Source organism: Anolis carolinensis, chromosome 5, assembly GCF_035594765.1.
Source record: "Anolis carolinensis isolate JA03-04 chromosome 5, rAnoCar3.1.pri, whole genome shotgun sequence".
Classification (NCBI taxonomy): Eukaryota; Metazoa; Chordata; class Lepidosauria; order Squamata; family Dactyloidae; genus Anolis; species Anolis carolinensis.
In genome coordinates this window covers 125,111,188-125,130,945 of record NC_085845.1, presented here as the reverse complement: position 1 = coordinate 125,130,945, position 19,758 = coordinate 125,111,188, and the positions used below count along the sequence as shown (strand labels likewise).

At 40.1% G+C, this 19,758-nt stretch overlaps 1 protein-coding gene across 1 annotated transcript in view; it reads right to left on the bottom strand.

Moving 5' to 3' along the window:
• Window positions 1-589: 589 nt before the first annotated feature.
• The window catches only part of c5h4orf19 (chromosome 5 C4orf19 homolog), an 84,515-nt gene continuing 65,346 nt past the window's right edge, over window positions 590-19,758 (bottom strand). The window contains exons 2-4 of the mRNA XM_003226252.4: window positions 10,860-10,916; window positions 8,239-8,292; window positions 590-5,738 (exon numbers count right to left, since the gene is read on the bottom strand). Coding sequence (XP_003226300.1) covers window positions 4,814-5,738; window positions 8,239-8,270 — 957 coding nt within the window. The 5' untranslated portion in view covers window positions 8,271-8,292; window positions 10,860-10,916 and the 3' untranslated portion in view covers window positions 590-4,813. The remainder of the gene's footprint in view (window positions 5,739-8,238; window positions 8,293-10,859; window positions 10,917-19,758) is intronic.

The window sequence follows — 19,758 nt, the reverse complement described above, 5'->3', positions numbered from 1 at the left end:
TATTCATTAATAATGCATCAAGCAATTTGGTGGTAAATTTTGTTTGTTATACATTTACTCAGGTATCATTAATCTCCATTAATGTCTGAATGGTTCCTCTCTGTGCTGTTTTCCACAGGAAAACTCACATCTAAGTTTTAAAACATTTCAGGCAACAACTAATACAATTCATCTTTAACTTCAGTCTGATCCATCTAATCACCAAGTCTAAGCTCAAAAGAAAGCAATAACTTCAAGAAAAAAACATTGTTTACTTTTAGTTTCTTTTGTGTCTTTACTCGTTTTACTTGAAAGCAGTACTGTCTTCATTCTTCTTCTTTTAGAAGGATTTGTTTGAAGGAGTTTTTCCATGTTATGTTATTTGTCTGTTTTTTAAATAATGTGTTTGAACAAGTCCTCAAAGCATTGCTGCTTAAGGTTTCCTTTTTGAACAACAACTCTGAATCCCCAATCAATGAAAATAACATTTTCAAGATCTGCTTAAGAATCAAACTATTTTTGGCATTGCAATGGCGCACATAAAGGAGAAGGAGGAGGACGGCACTTTTGAGGGGGACGGGGGGAGAAAGGAAAAAGATCTGCAAGCATGTTGAAAACGACAAATTTATTATATTTGGAAATGATTTTGATTTGCTGTAGACACACAATTCAAACAACAAAGCTCTTCAGGGAGGAATTTTGGCAAGGAACAGGCATCTTATTTTACAGTTTATGTGCACCGATACTGGGCCACGTGACGGTGATGTATATTAGACAGGGAGCTTTTAGGTCATGCCCAACAATGCTTTTCATGGACTCCTTCCATACATTCTTCTTGCGAATAAAGAGAAATGTAGTCATACCAATGCATGTCAAGACTTGTCATTTGCTCGCAAGCGTGTGTAATTTGAGTTCCATGTTAATTTGCACTTAGTCACACTCCAGACTGCAGCATACAAATCCCTTGCTCTTGTGTGGTTTAATTTTATAGCAAGAATCTCTTGTGCTTGGAAGCTACGGCATGCTTTTCTCTGGCAAGTCGGTGCTGAAAATTGACGTGTCAGAATTTGTGGTAAGGACAATGATGCACTTCGGCAGCATGACTAAATTGACACATTCCTGCTGTGTATACATACAGATGGAAGGAGAAGTAGCACCATTAAGCTTTGGTGGGAGAAGGAATAACACTATGTAACATGACTTTTGTTCATGGGTTATAAATGCCATTTCCTAATTGGTTCTATCAGAAAAACAGAAAAGTTTATTAAATTGCAAAAAAAATGTTTTATGGGCATCTTGCAGCACATTTTGCTAGAGTATTTCAATGGTTTCAACTAATTCAACATAGTTTGTAGATATTGGAGTTCAACCCCACACTGTCCAAGTCTCCAGTCCTCAATGAGGAATAGTTAGTTCAGTGGTTCTCAACCTGTGGGTCCCCAGATGTTTTGATCTCCAACTCCTAGAAATCCTAACAGCTGGTAAACTGGCTGGGATTTCTAGGAGTTGTAGGCCAAAACACCTGGGGACTCACAGATTGAGAACCACTGTGTTAGTTAGTTTAGAATAGGCTGAGGGAAATCCCTTCCCCTTATCTCCTGAATGACAGTTGGAATGTATCTATTTCTTCTCTCCTCTCTGTTTCTACTCTCATTCTGATTGGCTGTGTAGAATGGATACATGCCTTTTGTCTTTGACCTTTTATTTTTACATCTTGCTATGTGCTGTGTTGAGATCGCTCTCTGCTAGTGTGTCAGGAGAGATGTAGTGTTTGGAGATTTTCCCCTCTCTTTTGAACCCTAGGAAGAGATGGAGTTACAGAAGAGCTAGGACTCAGTTCTTTACTATTAAGAAATACATTTATTATTTTGCTGAATAAACCTTTTCTCATTTAAAGATTTAACTCTGGATCTTTGTCTCCTAAGCTGTAAATTCTGTACAGCCACATGGCACTTCTCGCTCTGCTTGCTGTGAGCTGAATGCTCAACTATATCCTGTTTTGTTCATATTTTGGATGCTCTGCTGTTTTCGGGTAGTTTTCCTTCCTCTAAAGGTAAAGGTAAAGGTTTCCCCTGATGTTAAGTCCAGTCATGACTGACTCTGGGGGCTGGTGCTCATCTCCATTTCTTAGCCGAAGAGCCGGCGTTATCCATAGACACCTCCAAGGTCATGTGGCCAGCACGACTGCATGGAGCGCCGTTACCTTCCCACCTGAGCAGTACCTATTGATCTACTCACATTTGCATGTTTTCAAACTGCTAGGTTGGCAGGAGCTGGGGCTAACAGTGGGCGCTCATTCTGCTCCTGGGATTTGAACCTGGCACCTTTTGGTCCACAAGTTCAGTAGCTCAGCGCTTTAACACACTGTGCCACCAGAGGCCCCTAGGCTTCCTCTAACACCCAGGAAATCCTAACAGTGGCAGCCACAAAAATGAAGTTTCTGGAGTATAACAACTGCTTTCAAAGTAAGTACAGTACTGCACAATTAAGCAGGAAATCAGGAACAGAAACAATTTTCAAATTTTGTTACATAGTGATAATGAAATTGAACACCTGCAGAGAAGAAACCTGTGTTAGGTTAAATTTGATGTACTTTGGAATATTTAGCATTTGGTGTGATTTTTTAAAAAGGGTTTATAAAAATACATAAAACTAACACTAAGCAAAATATTCTTCGATTTGATTTTTGGGTAGAAATCAACAATTACAGTGTAGATGTTTTGTCAAGGCACACACAGGCTAAATTTTTTCATTTGTTTTTCTAATATTATAAGGCACCATCCTTTCTCCCTGACCTCCTGGGCTGTGACTGGTTTCTCAATCACACATATAATCAGAAGTGACTGAATTGTGGATGCAACATCAAAACAGCATACGGTTAACCCTCTGTATCAGTGATTCCCAACCTTTTCTTGGCCAGGGACCACTTTGACCATGGACCGCTCTCCAAAATTAGTTCCAAAAGGGTTACGAATCAGTTTTTGGTCAACTTTAGATTCAATTCGGTTATTTAGGGTGCTGATTCAGAAAATAGCATTGGATAGACCACATCTGCTCTAGTTTCTGATACAGAACATATGCCATCCAGTTGCTGGATGGCGTAGTAGATTAAAGCCTTGTGACTTGAAGATTGGGTGAACTGAAGGCTGCCAGATTCGAATCCCACCCGGGGAGAGTGCGGATGAGCTCCCTCTATCAGCTCCAGCTCCAGGCGGGGACATGAGAGAAGCCTCCCACAAGGATAGTAAAAACATCAAAACACCCGGGCGTCCCCTGGGCAATGTCCTAGCAGATGGCCAGTTCTCTCACACCAGAAGCGACTTGCCGTTTCTCAAGTCGCTCCTGACACACACACACACACAAAGTTGTCACCATCTGTTCACCCAAAGAAAACCATATTTAATAATCTAGAGCTGATTTTCCCTGCATGTCTTGTAGACCTTATTTTAGGTTTCACGGCCCACCAGTGAGCCGCGGCCCACAGGTTGGGAACAACTGCTCTATATCTTTGGATTTTGCGTCAATTGATCCGCCTTCCACAGCTTGAAAATCTTTCTCTGCCTTTTCATTCCTAAAAGCAAACCTTAGTTTCACCATGTATATAAGGGACACCATGTTATGATGCCATTTTATATAATGAGACTTGAGTATCGAAGGTTTTTGGTATCCACTGGGAATCCTGGAACCAAACTGCAGTGGATACCAAGGGCCCACTTTATGCATTCAATCAGATTTAACTGAGTAATGCTGTTGCTGAGTGTAGTGTAAATAAACAAGCCAACACTGCTGCCTGGAATACATTGCCCTCCCCTAAACTTAAAAAAAAGTAGAAAAGGAGAGGATTTTTTTTTTGGCATAGCTGAAAATTTGGAGAAGAAAATTCTGTTGGTAGGTTTGGCCAACAGTTAGTTAAAACTGACTATTTTGCAGGTTCGCTTTGAGACAAGTGGAATGTCCCAGTGCATGTGAGCCCTGGAGGATCAAGAAAATTCCTGTATAATCTGGATGTGTGGCAGGATAAAGATTCAACATACTTTTTTTTGTTTCTGCCCCAAAGGGACGTGGAATGCTTTCGCTAACCAAGAATATCCTGCTTTTTTGTCAAAGAGAATTTGACCAACATATAAGTGTTCTGAATAGCGTTCTTTCTGTGTGAAAGATCTATAGCAACCTTTCCTTTTTCTTTCTGGTATTTGTTACAGCTGGCACCACCATCCTCTCAGCAAACTGCCTTGACTAGCAGACAATATGGAGTGGAGGTGGGTGAAGTGGAGGAGCGCGAGGAGAGAATGGCAGACTCAGGATAGTTTTCTGCAAAAAGAGGAAATGAAAGAGGATTGCCCGAGTGCCTTCTGAGTCAAGGAATGCCTGTTCTGTACCAGAACTGGGCTGAGCCAACAATCTCATTCACACAAAGGTCTATTCCTGGTGGCCCCAAGTTTTCTTCATTTCAGCAGTCACGAAAGAATCCGTTTGCTGTTGCTGTAAACAAAATCAAGGGTGGGAGCTGGAAGCCCTTGCCAATCTATTGCAAATCACCCTGAGACCTGCCAATAAATATTGATCTATTGTCTGTTCACTGTGGCATAGATCACTGGCACAAAAGCATTAGTCTGGATGATGTAAGTACCGCAGCAATATCTTGGAGAAGATGCAGCAACTGGGACTGCAGCAGCTGCTTTTGCTAAGTAACTCACTCAACTTGATAACACACTCCTTCCAGTTGTAGATGTCCTGGGCAAAGACCCACAACTGTTGTCCTCAAAGACTGAGCCTGCATTGTAGCATTTCTCACAAATCCTGGAGAGAACCTTAGGAGTATATTGATTGTCTTCTAATAGCCCTCTTCCTCCTCCTCTGAATCTTCTCCTGCTGTGGCAGCCTCAAGTGCTGCAAGTGCCTCAGCTACATCTGCATCATCATCCTCTGGCTCTCCTTTAGCCTCTTCATGGCCGTCATATTTGTTTTCTGATGCTACATCTGCCTTGGTACATGGAGAGGGGGGATCACTGGATATTTGGTCCTCAAAACAAGGGTTTAACAGGCCTGTCCTACAGGCATCTTCTCCTAAATTACAGCTTTTGGACTCCCATGTCAGGTCTTTACTAGGCCGGCTCGCGGACATGCATTCTGTACTTTGCTCTGCATGAGCGTGATGGCTCAATGGACTCTTGCTTCTGACTGCAATTAGTTTCCCAACATCGCCAGGATCATTGGGTCCAGTTTGGTGGGTGCCAATGCCTCGGTCATTCTGTATGACACCTTGAGTGGAAGCAGTGTTTTTACCTCTACACTGAGATTCCACATGGTGGACAGAATGTGCTGTTCCTAATGATAACTCTGGAGAACCTTCAGTCTTTTGAGTCTCATGATTATCACAAGTCTGTGACTGGGAAACCCTTTTATCCGAAGAATCCGATAATTCACTGGAGCACCTCTGTGTGCTGTTGACCTCTTTACTTTGATTTTTGTTGAGAACGGGAGAGGAATGGATACCATTGCACTTTGCAGTAGAGTTCCCAAGCCCTTCGCCAAGAAGAGCAGCCTCTCTGTGGTTTTGAGTAGCATCCTTGGTGTTGTTTAATTTGTTCCTGTTTGCTGCTGGTTGCACTTCAGAATTCTGCAATTCATTTTTTTGTACCTGAATGTTATTGTTGTGCCTGATTTTGAATTTGCTTCTGTCTTGCTCGCCAAACTTGTAGTTGTTTATTTCACTGATGTACTCAGATGTTTGCACTTCTTGGGGATCAAAGATGTAGCTGGAGAGAAAGCATTAGTTAGCACCAATTAGTATTTTCTCTCTCTGATGGAAGCACAACAAAATATATATGTCTAACTGTATTCTTCAAACCTATAATCTTATCCCAAGAATCACCAGTATTTACAATCCAAGGCAGGATAAGTACCCTGATGCCCTCCATATATTTTGGACTCTAAATTCCACCAGCCCCAAACTTAATAGCTAATGATTAGAGATTAAGATTCCTGGAGTGGAGACCTATGAGGGTTTGGGATTGGTGACAGAGATAGTGGTGACATCCATGCCTTAGATGATGATGATGCTGGTATAGTTGCTCTTTGAAGGTACTATGGAGAATATAGGACAGAAGATCTTTTTTTCCTATGTCTGCTCCTTGGCATGTAGGACCAGATACCACTGTCTATTTTTGTCTCTGGGAATATTGGGGCACATTTTCCTTATATGGACTCATCTACAGCAGTGGTTCTCAACCTGTGGGTTACCAGGTATTTGGCCTATAGTTCCCAGAAATCCCAGCCAGTTTACCAGCTGTTAGAATTTCTGACAGTTGAAGGGCAAAACATCTGGGGACCCACATGTTGAGAACCACCGATCTACAGTGTTTGACTTTTGGTCTCTTTCCAGTCATTGTAGGAAGCTAATAAAGCCTCTGGGAGGAGCAGGACGAGGCACAGAAAAATATTTACTTCTGAGAATTTTTGATTCCTGTTTTTCCACCCATTTTCTAGTTCCTCTATGTCACAATAGGAAAAAATAGCAATGCTGGCAATGAGATGGAGGTGGGAATGCTGTTGGCTGTTGGTTCTCTAAAATGCATCACTTGGGGACCTTTGATTCCCGGAAATTTCCTTTGCTCTGAACTCTCCTGGTACAAGGCATTTATAAGCACAAGGCTTTTATAAAAAGGCAGTGACCACATTTTCTTAGAGCAAGGGTTCTCAAAGTTTTTCAGACGCAAAGCCCTTTTTGAAGGAAAAGTTTCTTGTGGAGCCCCAAGAAATGTTTATATATTATATATAATGTATATATATCAGGCATGGACAAACTTTTGGACACAGGGGCTGCATTGTGTTTTAAAATTTGACAGACAGGCTGGGCCAGTGGCAGATGGATAGAGAATGTTTGTGAGAACTAATTGGGAAAAAAACATGAACAAATTTCTTTGCACACTGCACATATTCTGTTTGTAGTGCAAAAAAGAAAGTAAAAAAGACCAATGCAATATTTAAAATGAAGAACAATTTTAACCAACATAAATTTAACAATATTTCAGTGGAAGACCCCAGGGACCATCCAGTCCAACCCCCTTCTGCCATGTAGGAAAAGGGTTCTGGAAGCAAGGAAGGCATGGGGGAAAGGGTCTGAATTGAAAGGAAAGGAAGGAAGGAGTAACTAGCTGACCGGTACCTCCTTCCCCACTGCTGTGTATTTGGAGGAGATGGAGGAGGGAAGCGCAGAGCCTTTGACTGGGCTCCGTGGAGCCCCAAGGGCCCTGTGTAGCACAGTTTGGGAACCATTGCTTTAAAGAAGTGGTTCTCAATCTGTGGGTCCCCAGGTGTTTTGGCGTACAACTCCCAGAAATCCTAGCCAGTTTACCAGCTGTTAGGATTTCTGGGAGTTAAAGGTCAAAACATCTGGGGACCCACAGGTTGAGAATCACTACCTTAGAGTATCAGAAATAGGGTTGCTACCTCTTTAAAATACTTCCTCTCAGGACCCCTGGAATCAGGCACAGCATTTTAAAGAAAACAACAGCTGTGCTTTCTTTACTTGGAGGAGGAAATGTGTATTTGTGACTCCTTCCACAAGCAAGTAAAGCAGTCTGCCAGCTCTTGTACAATGCTATTCTTCTGGGAAGCAAACAGGGAGGGAGTGTGTATGTGGCTTCTGAAATGTATTAGCAAACAGCAATACCCAAAGGGCTTATTGGCGCAGGAATGGGGGTGAATGGGAGTAACTGTGATTCACTTGTTGCAAATGAGGAATATAATGGGTTTCCTGTGGCCCACAGTCTGCAAAATTGATACCCATAATTTAAATGTCATTGTTGTTAGTTATATTCATGGGAGTGTTCCAACTCAGCATATACTAGGGTAAAGGTTTGGTGCTCATCTCCATTTCTAAGCTAAGAGCCGGCACTGTCCGTAGACACCTCCAAGGTCATGCGGCCGACATAACTACATAGAGCATTAATACCTTCCCTCCAGAGTGGCACCTATTGATCTACTCATATTTGCATGTTTTCGAACTGCTAGGTTGACAGAATCTGGGGCTAACAGTGGGAGCTCACCCTGCTCCCCGTATTCAAACTGCTGACATTTCAGTCAGCAAGTTCAGCAGCTCAGCGGTTTAACCCGCTGCTCCACAGGGGGCTCCCAGCGTATACTAAGGATGAATAATTTGCAATCACATCAAAGCTGATCTAAATTTACTACTCTTAGAAAAATCAATTTTAAAAATATTAGCCAGCTCTCGAGTATTACTGGGTCTGCTCTCACCTTTGTATCATTTTACAGCACCTGCACCCCATCTGGATTCTTCTTGTTTGATATCTGAAAAGATACGTAGAAATACGTATGAGGCATCAGGTTATTTCTTGTATTGTAGAAAATACGGCCAACTGAAAACAGTTGGTTTCTCTCTGTCTCCCTATACAGTTCTGTATTTCATTTAAAAAGACAGAAATATGCATTCTGGAATATGGAGAAAGTGAAATGGGTAACTGGGAGAACAATTATTTCAATATTGTGGATGAAAAGCAAGGGTGTTTCCTTATTGCCAAGAGGGTTAAAACTACAAACCGGGAGTTATTTCCTTGGTAAAATATTAACCAGCATAATTTTGTACTCAGCCTGAAACCAGGAGCTGAAATTAAACATAAACCTTTTCTGAAAAGTGAGGTAGAAGCAGGGAGAACCACATTCAGACGCCTGTAATTACAGTGTATGGTAATTACACCACTGCAGCTCACATTGTAAACATTCACCCACTCTTATTAAACAGTTGCTGCCTCTTTATGTGCAGAAGGTGTTGTCTCTTTGTCTCCAATACAAGCCACATTTTGAGCAGGTATCAGGGTTGAAACATTATAAACACAGATGACAAGACAGGTTCATTTGTTAAAACAGCTTCATTTCAGAAATGGGGGCGGGAAAAAAACGGAGATAGCTGAGCACTTGGTTTGTACAATTTTTTTGCCACTTAGTGGCTTTGGTCAGAAATGAAATGTAGCGTTTCAGGCTTCCAAACTTGAAAAGCTTGTCAAATCTTCCTGAGAACCTTTTGAAAGTATTTAATCCAGTCAGATGGTCAAGACAAAAGAGTCTTGGAAAAAGGGCAGGACTTTTCATAAGCCTTTTTCCTAAACTGAAATACCTGGACTTCAGAGTAACTGTATGTTTGCCCAGAAGTTAATCATTTCACAAAACTGCAGCATTGACCTACATTTCTTTCCATCACCAAGCTAACAAATTGTATTATCATCCTTTCATCAGAGACGCATCTAGGCAGAGGGTGGGCTGGATGTCTTTGCGACACCTCTGACCGACTTTTTCAACCCTTTGACTCACAAAAGTTCCCAGATACAGTAGAAATTATTCACAAATATACTTTTATTGTATTTGTCCTTCCTTTTCATAAGAGATGTAGGCTAGTGTTTATAGCTAGTGAGATCACAGCATGAAGCCTAACTTTTTTTTTATTGTGTCAGAAGCGACTTGAGAACATATTGCAAGTCGCTTCTGGTGTGAGATAATTGGCCGTCTACAGAGACATTGCCCAGGGGATGCCCAGATGTGTTACCATCCTGCTGGGAGGCTTCTCTTATGTCTCCACAAGCTAGAGCTAACAGACAGGAGCTCTCTCCATTTCACAGATTCGAACCGACAACTGTCAGGTCAGCAACCCAACCTTCAGGTCAGTAGTTCAGCCGACAAGGGTTTAACCATTGTGCCACTGAGGCTCTTTCTAACTAATTGTGGACATATTTGCCCTTCCTTTTCATATGATAAGTGGATTAGTGTTTATGATTAGTGGGATCAGTTTCTAGCACAGAACCTAACTGTGCACATATTTACACTACAGACTTAATAATTACATCCTCTGCTCTGAGAAGTCGTAATTACATGATCTATATGAAACAGTCCTCATTTTAGATCAGTAGTTTTCAACTGTGGGTTCCCAGGTGTTTTGACCTACAACTCCCAGAAATCTCAGCCAGTTTACCAGCTGTTAGGATTTCTGGGACTTGAAGGCCAAAACATCTGGGAACCACAGTTTTAGATGGTTGTCCAGTTTAAACAGAAAGAAATCTGTGAACAGAAAGCATGGCCTTGAGCATACCCAACGCATGAAGCTTCAACAGTATTTATTAAATCTGCATCTTTATATGCATCTTTATATTTAAATCCAGGTATATAACTTTTATACAAATGTATTTCATGGGGGGGGGGTGTATTTCTCCACACATAATTGCCCACTGTAAATACTATGTTTGGAGTCGACTTTTATCTTTATTTGAAATAATTTAGAAATGGCTGCTGATTCCTTCCCAGTTGAAATTTTGGGGGAATTTTCATGTATATTCTATTCTGCAATAATCTCCGGCTGTCGAGGGAGTGCAATATTTGATTTTTTCCGGCTGTGCAATATTTGATTTTTCAAGTTTCCTGTCTATTCCTTTTCTAGTGTGAGGGATTATGGAATTAGTAAATAGCTTGATTGCAATGTAGGAAGAGATTCTCCACTATAGCAAAATATTTCCTCATAAGAGAAAATTTGATCAAGCTAAAATTGTAAACAATGTGCAATCAATGAAAACTGTAACTTAAGCCTTGTTGTTATTGTTATGAGTCTATGTCACTGGTTTTCAATCTGTGGGTTCCCAGGTGCTTTGGCCTTCACCTCCCAGAAATCCTAACAGCTGGTAAACTGGCTGGAATTTCTGGGAGTTGTAGGCCAAAACACCTGGGGACCCACAGGTTGAGAACCATTGACCTAGTGGGTTTCTATGGCCAAGCAGGGATTTGAACTGTAGTTTTCAGAATTCTAGTCCAATGCTCAAACTACTACATCACATGGGATATACTAGGGCAAAAAAAAAAAATGAAAGCCTACTTACCAATAAATCAGTGGGAGCTGGAGGATCATGATTTACTGTCTTGATGAGCAATAGCACCTGAAATGATAATTTTGGAACGTGGTTAGAAGATATCCTTCTATTTTGTGCTAGTTGTCAGTTATTTAGATTTGGATGTAGAAATGTTACCATCTCACAATTGAGCCTGAGGGGTTCCTTGAGAGATAAAATCAGGAAGCCATGTCTTGAGATTTCCGTGAATGAAAGTCAGTTTCAGATTTCACTTTTTTTTTCAAGCATACACTTGTTCCATCCCGTTTCTATATGAATTTTCATTTTTTTAAAAAATTCACATGAAAAATTATACACTTTTTTTGCACATCACCAATTAGATTCGGAAATTTTCCTGAACGGATGCATTTTTATATATGTTTTGAAATCTGCACTGGAAAATCCAGAAAAAAAATATTTTGTAGGTTGCTGATTAGTCCTGAGATTTGGACTTGGGAATGGTTCATATTAAAATGCAAAGCAAAAAATAATAATAAGTCAATCCCTACTCCTCATGCTCTAGCACTCCTGGGTCTTGAAGACTGTCTTCTGAGAGTGGGAGCAGCACAATGCACAGTGTTATGCTTATGATTTCAGCCACTGTCTCAGTTCCACATCTGATAGCATAGGCCATGGAATCATTTTGGCAGGAAATAACTAGGATAACTTGATGTCTGACTTGTTTGGGGACCTGGTCAAGAAAATGTGTGTGTGTGTGTGTGTGTGTGTGTGTGTGTGTGTGTGTGTGTGTGTGTGTATATATATATATGTTAAAGTTTGCCTCCTAGTTTTTAAAATCACAATGACCATTCCATATTTGGCTAACATTCTTTAGATATGGACATTCATACATAAATGGGTATCTAAGTTGGCTGAGAAATGGTCCCATTCCTATCACTAGTCCTATCAACTGTACCATCCAGACTGCTATCAATAAATGATAAATAGGCAGATGTCTTGATTTACTAATATTAATACCCTTGGAAGAAAAACAAGGTGACTAATTCAGAGAATCAAGACGAGAGTTTTGTATGAGTGCTGGAAGTTATAAGGAAACTGTAACCTGAGCAAGAATGATGAGTTAATACCATGCCTCGGTGTGAGCAATTTGAGAATAGATGCATTGTTTCCACCATGAAGGGCCTCTATTCATGAATATTTGTAGTTTGCAGAGATTCCCTTCCATTTGCCATGCCTTTTCAAGTGCCTCAGGAAAACCTTTCTCATCAAGCTGGCTGTGGCAGAAGTCTTGTTTGCCCTTGATGAAATTTCACATTGCAGAAAAATCTAGGATGTGTTCTAGGTTTGAATCTGTATTTGTGCAGGTCTCCAGTCAAGGCTACAATGCCCAGCTGCTAGAAGTAAGTGTATCCTCCATAGAAACTAAGTGTACCTTCCATACCAGCTTTGTGTTGATAAAGACTTTTCACTGAAAAATCTTGAATAAGATTCCTAAACAATCCTGAGTAGCTACAAACACCATCTGCAAAGCCATCTTGTGTGTTTGTTTGAAGATATATGATTACGGGAAGCATTGGCATGTGGTCTATCTAGACTGGGGTGACTATTAACATTGCTGCAAGGACACACTCCAAAAAAAAAAATACATAACTGGAATATGCAACACAGAGCCAGTTTGGACATGAACCAATGTTATGTAGCAGTATAGCCTGTTTGACTAGTATTTCTATAGCCTGACATCACCAACGTAGTGTTATTGCCATGTCATTTTATCTCTGGACTACAAATGAATCGTTTATTCATCCTGTGAACTCAGAAACCTTTTTCTGTCACTGCTTTGCTCATCGGAAACCATTTCTGGCATATTCAGGAACAGCAAAAGCTGGGAATTGCCCTAGGTCTTAAACTATTTTGAGGAAAACCTTTCTAACCTAACTGCTTTATTTGATATAAACCATAGAATCAGAGAACTGATTCAAGGTGCATGGACTTATCTTTAAAGACCCAAATAGTTTGGAGTTCAAAGAAACATTTGCTTGTATAGGAAAGGAAGTATGTTTTCCTTCTACAAAATAAGATTTTCTCTCTTATGGTAGTTTCACCTTGGGATATTCTTCCTCGGGAGGGACATCTGGTGCAACATTGTACTCTTTTTGATGCTGATACCCAAGTATTTTAAAATTAAATTTACATTGTTACCTGATTGAGAAGGTTTTACTACTTTCAGTTTTCATGTATTAGTAGGTTTATACTGTTTTTCAAAAAGGTGGCCATGTTAGCCGGCTTCAGCATCAAATGGAAAGAAGAAATGAAGAAGTGCCTTTGAGACTGATTTAGGTTAGCATGAGATTTCATGGATATCACATGGAAATGCACCTGAAGAAGTGAATTGAGATCCTTGAAAATTCATGCAAGAGCTTAAAAAGTCAATGCGAGTCTAGATTACATCAGTAGGAACAGAGTGTCAAACTCAAGAAGTCACAGTCCCATTAACTAGACCTTAACTAGAATACTGGATCAGGTTACTACTACTACTACTACTACTACTACTACTACTACTAGCTGTATCCACCCACACATTGCTGTGGCCCAGTCTGTTTTAATGGGAAAAAACCCTCAGAAAATAGTTCTTTCTCCCACCCTGGACCTTCCACAGATATATAAAGAGAAGCCTCCCACAGGATGGTAAAACATGTGGGTGTCCCCTGCAAGCCACTACGGGTGTGAGACAATTGGCCATCCTTGCAGGTAGGAAGTAGCCAGGGTTTGAAGCAGCAAGACTATTCAATGCTAATCAAGTTGGCCAATTGGAACATTCACACTTGCCTATAGCAGAAAATAGTTCTTTCTCCCACCCCGGACCTTCCATAGATATATAAAGAGAAGCTTCCCACAGGATGGTAAAACATCCAGGTATCCCCTGGGTAACATCCTTGCTGATGGCCAATTGTCTCACACCAGAAGTGGCTTGCTGTTTCTGAAGTCGCTCCTGACACCCTTTCTGGTGCTAGACCTTAGAGCCTTGGTCTTATGTAACTCCTCATGAGTAGCAGGGAGGCAGCCCTAGCCATCCCTTGTGGTCCCATCCACACCGGTTGCTAAAGGGTGGAGACTGCTTGGCAATTGCTTGTGCCATTGATAAGGGGAGGAGCCATCTGTTACGATGGTTGCTAAGGGAGGAGAGGAGTGCTTGGCTATTGCTAAGGGGAGGAGCTGTCTGTTAGGACGTTAGCTAAAGGAGGAGGAGACTGATTGGCCATTGCTTAGAGGTTTGATTTTACCTTTCTCAAGTGTGTCAGGTTTGTGAGGGTAGGCTTAAAACAGTTCAAATGGCAGTTCAAATGCTATGTTGTGTCCAAATTTCATAGCAATTGGTGGAGTAGTTTGGGACATATGAGGTCCCACACTGATGGACATTACGTTTTTATTTAGATATATGATGATAATGATTATATTTATGTATACCCAGCTTTATCTCCCCAAAGGGGTTCTAAGCACCACAATTCAGGAAGGATATTGACAAGTTAGAATGTGTCCAGAGAAGGGCAACCAAAATGATCAAAGGTATGGAAGCCAATCCCTATGAGAAATAGCTGAGGGAGCTGGATATGTAAAACCTGGAGAAGAGAAAGATGTGCGCGGACATGATATCCATGTTTAAATAATTGAAAGGATGTCACATTGAGGATGGAGAAAGCTTGTTTTCTGCTGCTCTGGAGACTGGGATGTGGAGCCATGGATTCACATTGCAAGAAAAGATATTCTACTCAAACACTAGGAATAACTTCCTGATTGCAAGAGTTTTGGAGTCAAATATGCTGCATTCTGGAGTTTCCTTCTCTGGAGGTTTTTAAGGCAGAGGTTGGACTGGATGGCCCTTGTGGTCTCATTCAATTCTATGATTTTATTATTATATTAAATAAATAAATCTCAAAGATTCTGCTTGATGTCTTCAGGTTTATAGATTACTGACTGTATTAAATACTTTATTTTGGGGAATCCAACAATGTTGTCTTGGGAATGGTTAAGATATTTTGGGAGCTGCAGTCAATCCCATTTGGAAGACACTAGAAGGGAGGAAGGTAATTAAAGTGAAGAGGCTTTTTGTGCTGATTCTGATATTTTCATTATTTTGTGTGCAATCTATGATAGCTTTTTCATATTAGCTTCTTGTTTTATTTTAACCTTCATCCGGGGAGCAGAGTGAGCTTCTGCTATTAGCCACAGCTTCTGCCAACCTAGCCGTTCGAAAATACGCAAATTGAGTAGATCAATAGGTACTGCTTCTGAATTCTAGAGCAGGATATGATGGTATGGTGTGTATGTATATACAGTAGAGTCTCACTTATCCAACATTCTGGATTATCCAACGCATTTTTGTAGTCAATGTTTTCAATATATCGTGATATTTTGGTGCTAAATTCGTAAATACAGTAATTACTACATAGCATTAATGTGTAATAAACTACTTTTTCTGACAAATTTGTTGTATAACATGATGTTTTGGTGCTTAATTTGTAAAATCATAGCCTATTTTGATGTTTAATAGGCTTTTTCTTAATCTCTCCTTATTATCCAACATATTCGCTTATCCAATGTTCTGCCAGCCCGTTTATGTTGGATAAGTGAGACTCTACTGTATACACACACACACACACACACACACACACACATATAGGCCCCTGTCCACAAGATTGTAGAGGCAAAATCAAGCATATTTCATAATATCCAAACACCCAGCACTAGCAAACACATTTCCATGAAGTGCAATATTTATTTTGAGTAACTGGCAGATCTTGTTTAAAAATAAAAAACAACAAATGCTATAGATTTGTTTGGATATTTTTATCCCGTTTGCTCTGCTAAAAATGTTGTACATGATAGGTGACACTGTTTACAAATTTTTAGGTGTCAATGTCACAATATGTTGGCCTTATAAGTCTAGATCTGTGTGAATTCTGTAAGAAAATATGACTCTGGAAGACCAAAATGTCCCATTGATATGAATAAAAGTTAAACATTGAATTGTTAGTCACCTTGTACACTGCTCTTCAGCTGAAAAGCAGAACTGAAGTCATCTTACATAAAAATACATTAAATGATCCAATTTGATCCCTTGCGCTATCATAAAGAGAGCTGGGGAGATAGTCCAAGCTTTTGTTGAATAGCATCAGTCATGGAGAACATTCTGAAAGCAGACAGATTAAGAGAGTTGCCTGCCTTTTATTTAGGTTGGCAGAGTTCTGGAACATTTGCATGATAGTTAGCAGTGTAACGGAGAACAGTTTTACCCATCGGTGAGTCAGCATGTTAGTGGTAGTTTTTAACTGTCACACAGACATGGAAGCTTGCAAATGTACAGGAAAGCTTAAAAGGGTACAGAAGCCCAACTGGGAAAAGAAGGCTGTCAAGACATCAAAGCTTGAAAAATGATTAGGAAAGCCTGAAATGAAACAAGAGCCCAGCCGGGAAAAGAAGCTTAGCAACCACACAAAAGAACACTAGATTCTAGTGGCAGCTGGGGTGTCCCATATCTGTGACAGTGGTGAATCCACTGAGTTTTAACCACGACTTTAAAAAAGAGTCATCTAAGGTGCTGATACTATTTTGGACATAGGTTTCAGCACCATGGATAACTCTTTTGAAGATAGGAGTACAGTGTAGAACAGATTCATTGCCCAATGGCATGGAATTCACTGGGTGCTGTGATTGGATTTATACTGAGATCACTGTCGTATATCTTGTTCTGTGAAGTGGGATTTAGAAGATGCCTTTGAATCAATTGATAGCTACTAATAAGAAACTACACTGAACATAGTAAAGGCAATGGATTGTGGCTAAAACACAGAGTTTCTAAGAAGTTTACATTACTCATTCTTGTTTGTAGGAATTGCAATGAAATTTAGAAGTCTGCTGGTGCTGCTGAATGCTATCACAACTTGATGCTGCAAGGCAGTGTTTTGTCAGCAGTTACAATTAGTGTTTTGTCAGCAGTTACAACAATGCTTAACTGGTTGCTGTTCATCCACAAAGGTAGCTTTGCTGTCAGTTACATTTACCCTAGCTTATTTAGATTTTGGGAGGGGGGCTTAGGATAAAAAGACCTTCACTTCTAGGTACTTGTTGAAAAATGAAAAGGTAGGATAACCAGCTTCACTATATTGTTTGGTATGAAGGAGAAAAGAAGAGACACAGGAACTATACTTTTGAGACATGATACCCTCTCCTTGTATTTTCAGACAAAACATTTGAGAACAGAGGTGCTGAGGCTGGGTTCCAGCCTCCTAGAAGAGCATACTAACTGTTGCGTAAAATGAATGGAAGCCAGCAATTTCCAGAAAAAGTTGGAGTTGGTCAATCAGTCCTAAACTTGTGAAAATATCTGGAGAATACAGCCTAATTAACAATGCTAATCTTAGTTCCTTGTAGAACATCATCATTATCATTACAACAACAGCAACACCAAAATTGGAAGTATGGAGGATGGATGTATAGATGGAAGCCAGCAATTGCCAGAAAAAATATACCTCACAAAGTCTGAGGATGCCTGCCATAGATGTGGGTGAAACGTCAGGAAAAAATACTTCTGGAACATGGCCATACAGCCCGGAAAACACACAACAACCCTGTGATTCCAGCCATGAAAGCCTTTGACAACACATTTCCAGAAAAAGTTGGAATTGGTCAATCATTCCTGAACTTGTGCAAAACTCTGGAGAATCCAACCTAATTAACAATGTTATACTTAGTTCCCTGCAGAACATCATCATCATAATTACAAGGACAACAGCAATGCCAAAATTGAAAGTATGGAAGATACTCATATTTTGTAGAGTGAGTCTAAAACTTTACTGTAATTTTTGTTTGAGTTCCCTGATATAGCATACTGAGTTTGATTACTCCATGATCAAGCATGTAAATTAGTGTGACAGATAAACTGACAAACACTTTAAATTGGGTGACCACAATGGAAAAGATCTGGAAGCCAAGTCCTACAAGGAGCAACTTAAGGGGTTGGGTACATTGGAGAGAAGAAGGTTAAGAGGAGACATGACAGCCATGTTAAAATATTTTATTGAGGAGGGCAAATTTGTTTTCTGCTACTCTAGGGGCTAAGACATAAAGTAATGGATTGAATTATCAGGGAAAGAGTTTCCACCTAAACCTTGGAAGAACCTCCTGACAGTAAGACAGTGGTTCTCAACCTCGAAACATGGTGGTCTCCTTCCCTGGACATTTTTAAACAGAGGTTGGATGGTCAAATATATTGGGAGTGCTGTGATTGTGTGTTACTGCATCGCAGGGGATTGGACTAGATGGCCCTGTGTGTTGTTTTTCAATTCTGTGATTCTATGATTGTAGTATGAAAATAACCCACTTTTTCCTCAATATTCCCAAAACAATAAAAATAGGGAGAATGTCTTGATGTTCCTCAACCATTCCCTGAACAATGCCAATCTGGGACATGGTCATTCCACCAACATCAACAACTGAACTTCCTAACTCAGTGTGAACACTTGAACCCATGTCTTTCTGATGAAAATCTGAGTCTTTCCCTGCTACATTATACTGCATTAGATTCCTTTTGTGCTTTAGTTTCTCTGAGCCACACTTGGATGTTCTAGGTTTTGAATATTGCTCTTATTTCTTCAAAGTCGGGCCAACAAACAGGAAAATGCAAGAGGTTCTGCCTGGATTCTAGTATTTGCATTATGAACAGAATGCCTTTTATTTGCATTTTTGAAGCTTTACCAACCCCCAACCCCCAAACAAACCAACCCTACAGGGATTTGCAACAGGGCCTGGGTACAATATATATGATCCTGGAAGTGATGGAACAGAAACTAAAACAGATTGATATTCAACATCTAGGATAAGTTTGAAAAGCTGATGGCAAAAATGTAATATAAGTAAAAGTGACTTAAAATTTAGTTCTAATCTTAAAATAAAAGTGTAAGGCCAAAGATGTCATCAATGGACTTTTCTCTAATATCAGGAGCCAGTTAGGCTTCAGACAGGATGGTACTGTTCTGCTTCAAACAGATAGGACTGTGGGAACAGAAATCATTAAAAGAAGATCTAGTGAGCGGGTTTATAACCTTTTAAAACAGTTGTTCTCAGCCTGGGGTCTCCAGATATTTTTGGCCTTCAACTACCAGTAATCCTAACAGCTGGTAAACTGGCAGGGATTTCTGGGAGTTGTAGGCCAAAAACATCTGGGGACCCCAGATTGAGAAACACTGTTTCAAAAAATAGAAATCTAACGTTATGCTAAACCATCAATTTTCTATTCAGACTATGAGACACAACAGACTCTTACTACTTGCATTTCCAAACTTTCAGTGCATTACATTTGTAGTTATTCGCTTTTTGTATATAGACTGCATCTTTCTCAAGGTTGTACTTTTGTACTGACTACACAAGCTAAATGTTTGCCTTAACTCTTCTGTCAGTCAGATTGTCAGGCTCAAAACTATATTTTTCTTTTCCTTCCAGAATTCTTCATGCAATGACAACCTGATTCAAGTTTAAAGTAAGAGGGCAAATGAGAGTTCATCAAATTTCAATCCACTCTGCTGCTGATCTTAGGTGAAGGGCAGATCCCCTTTTGACTGTGGTGAACAAGTATGTAAATACAAAGTGCACAAAATACAAAGTGCCAGGGTGCTGCCAATAATTAAATTTCAACCAAATTATCCAAAGAGTAAACATAAGTGGAGAAGAGGGTTTAGAATTATGTTATCGAGGACGTGGCACAGGCACTGATCGTTGATTTACATCTGTGAACAGCTAAGCAAAACAGTGCTTTGTTTTATATATGATATAATATCTTTTATATATGACCTGATGGAGGGTAAGGAAAAGTGAGCTCTTGGGGGTTCCTCGGGTTGAGATGCCACTAGTCTAGACATTACCAACAAGTTTACCA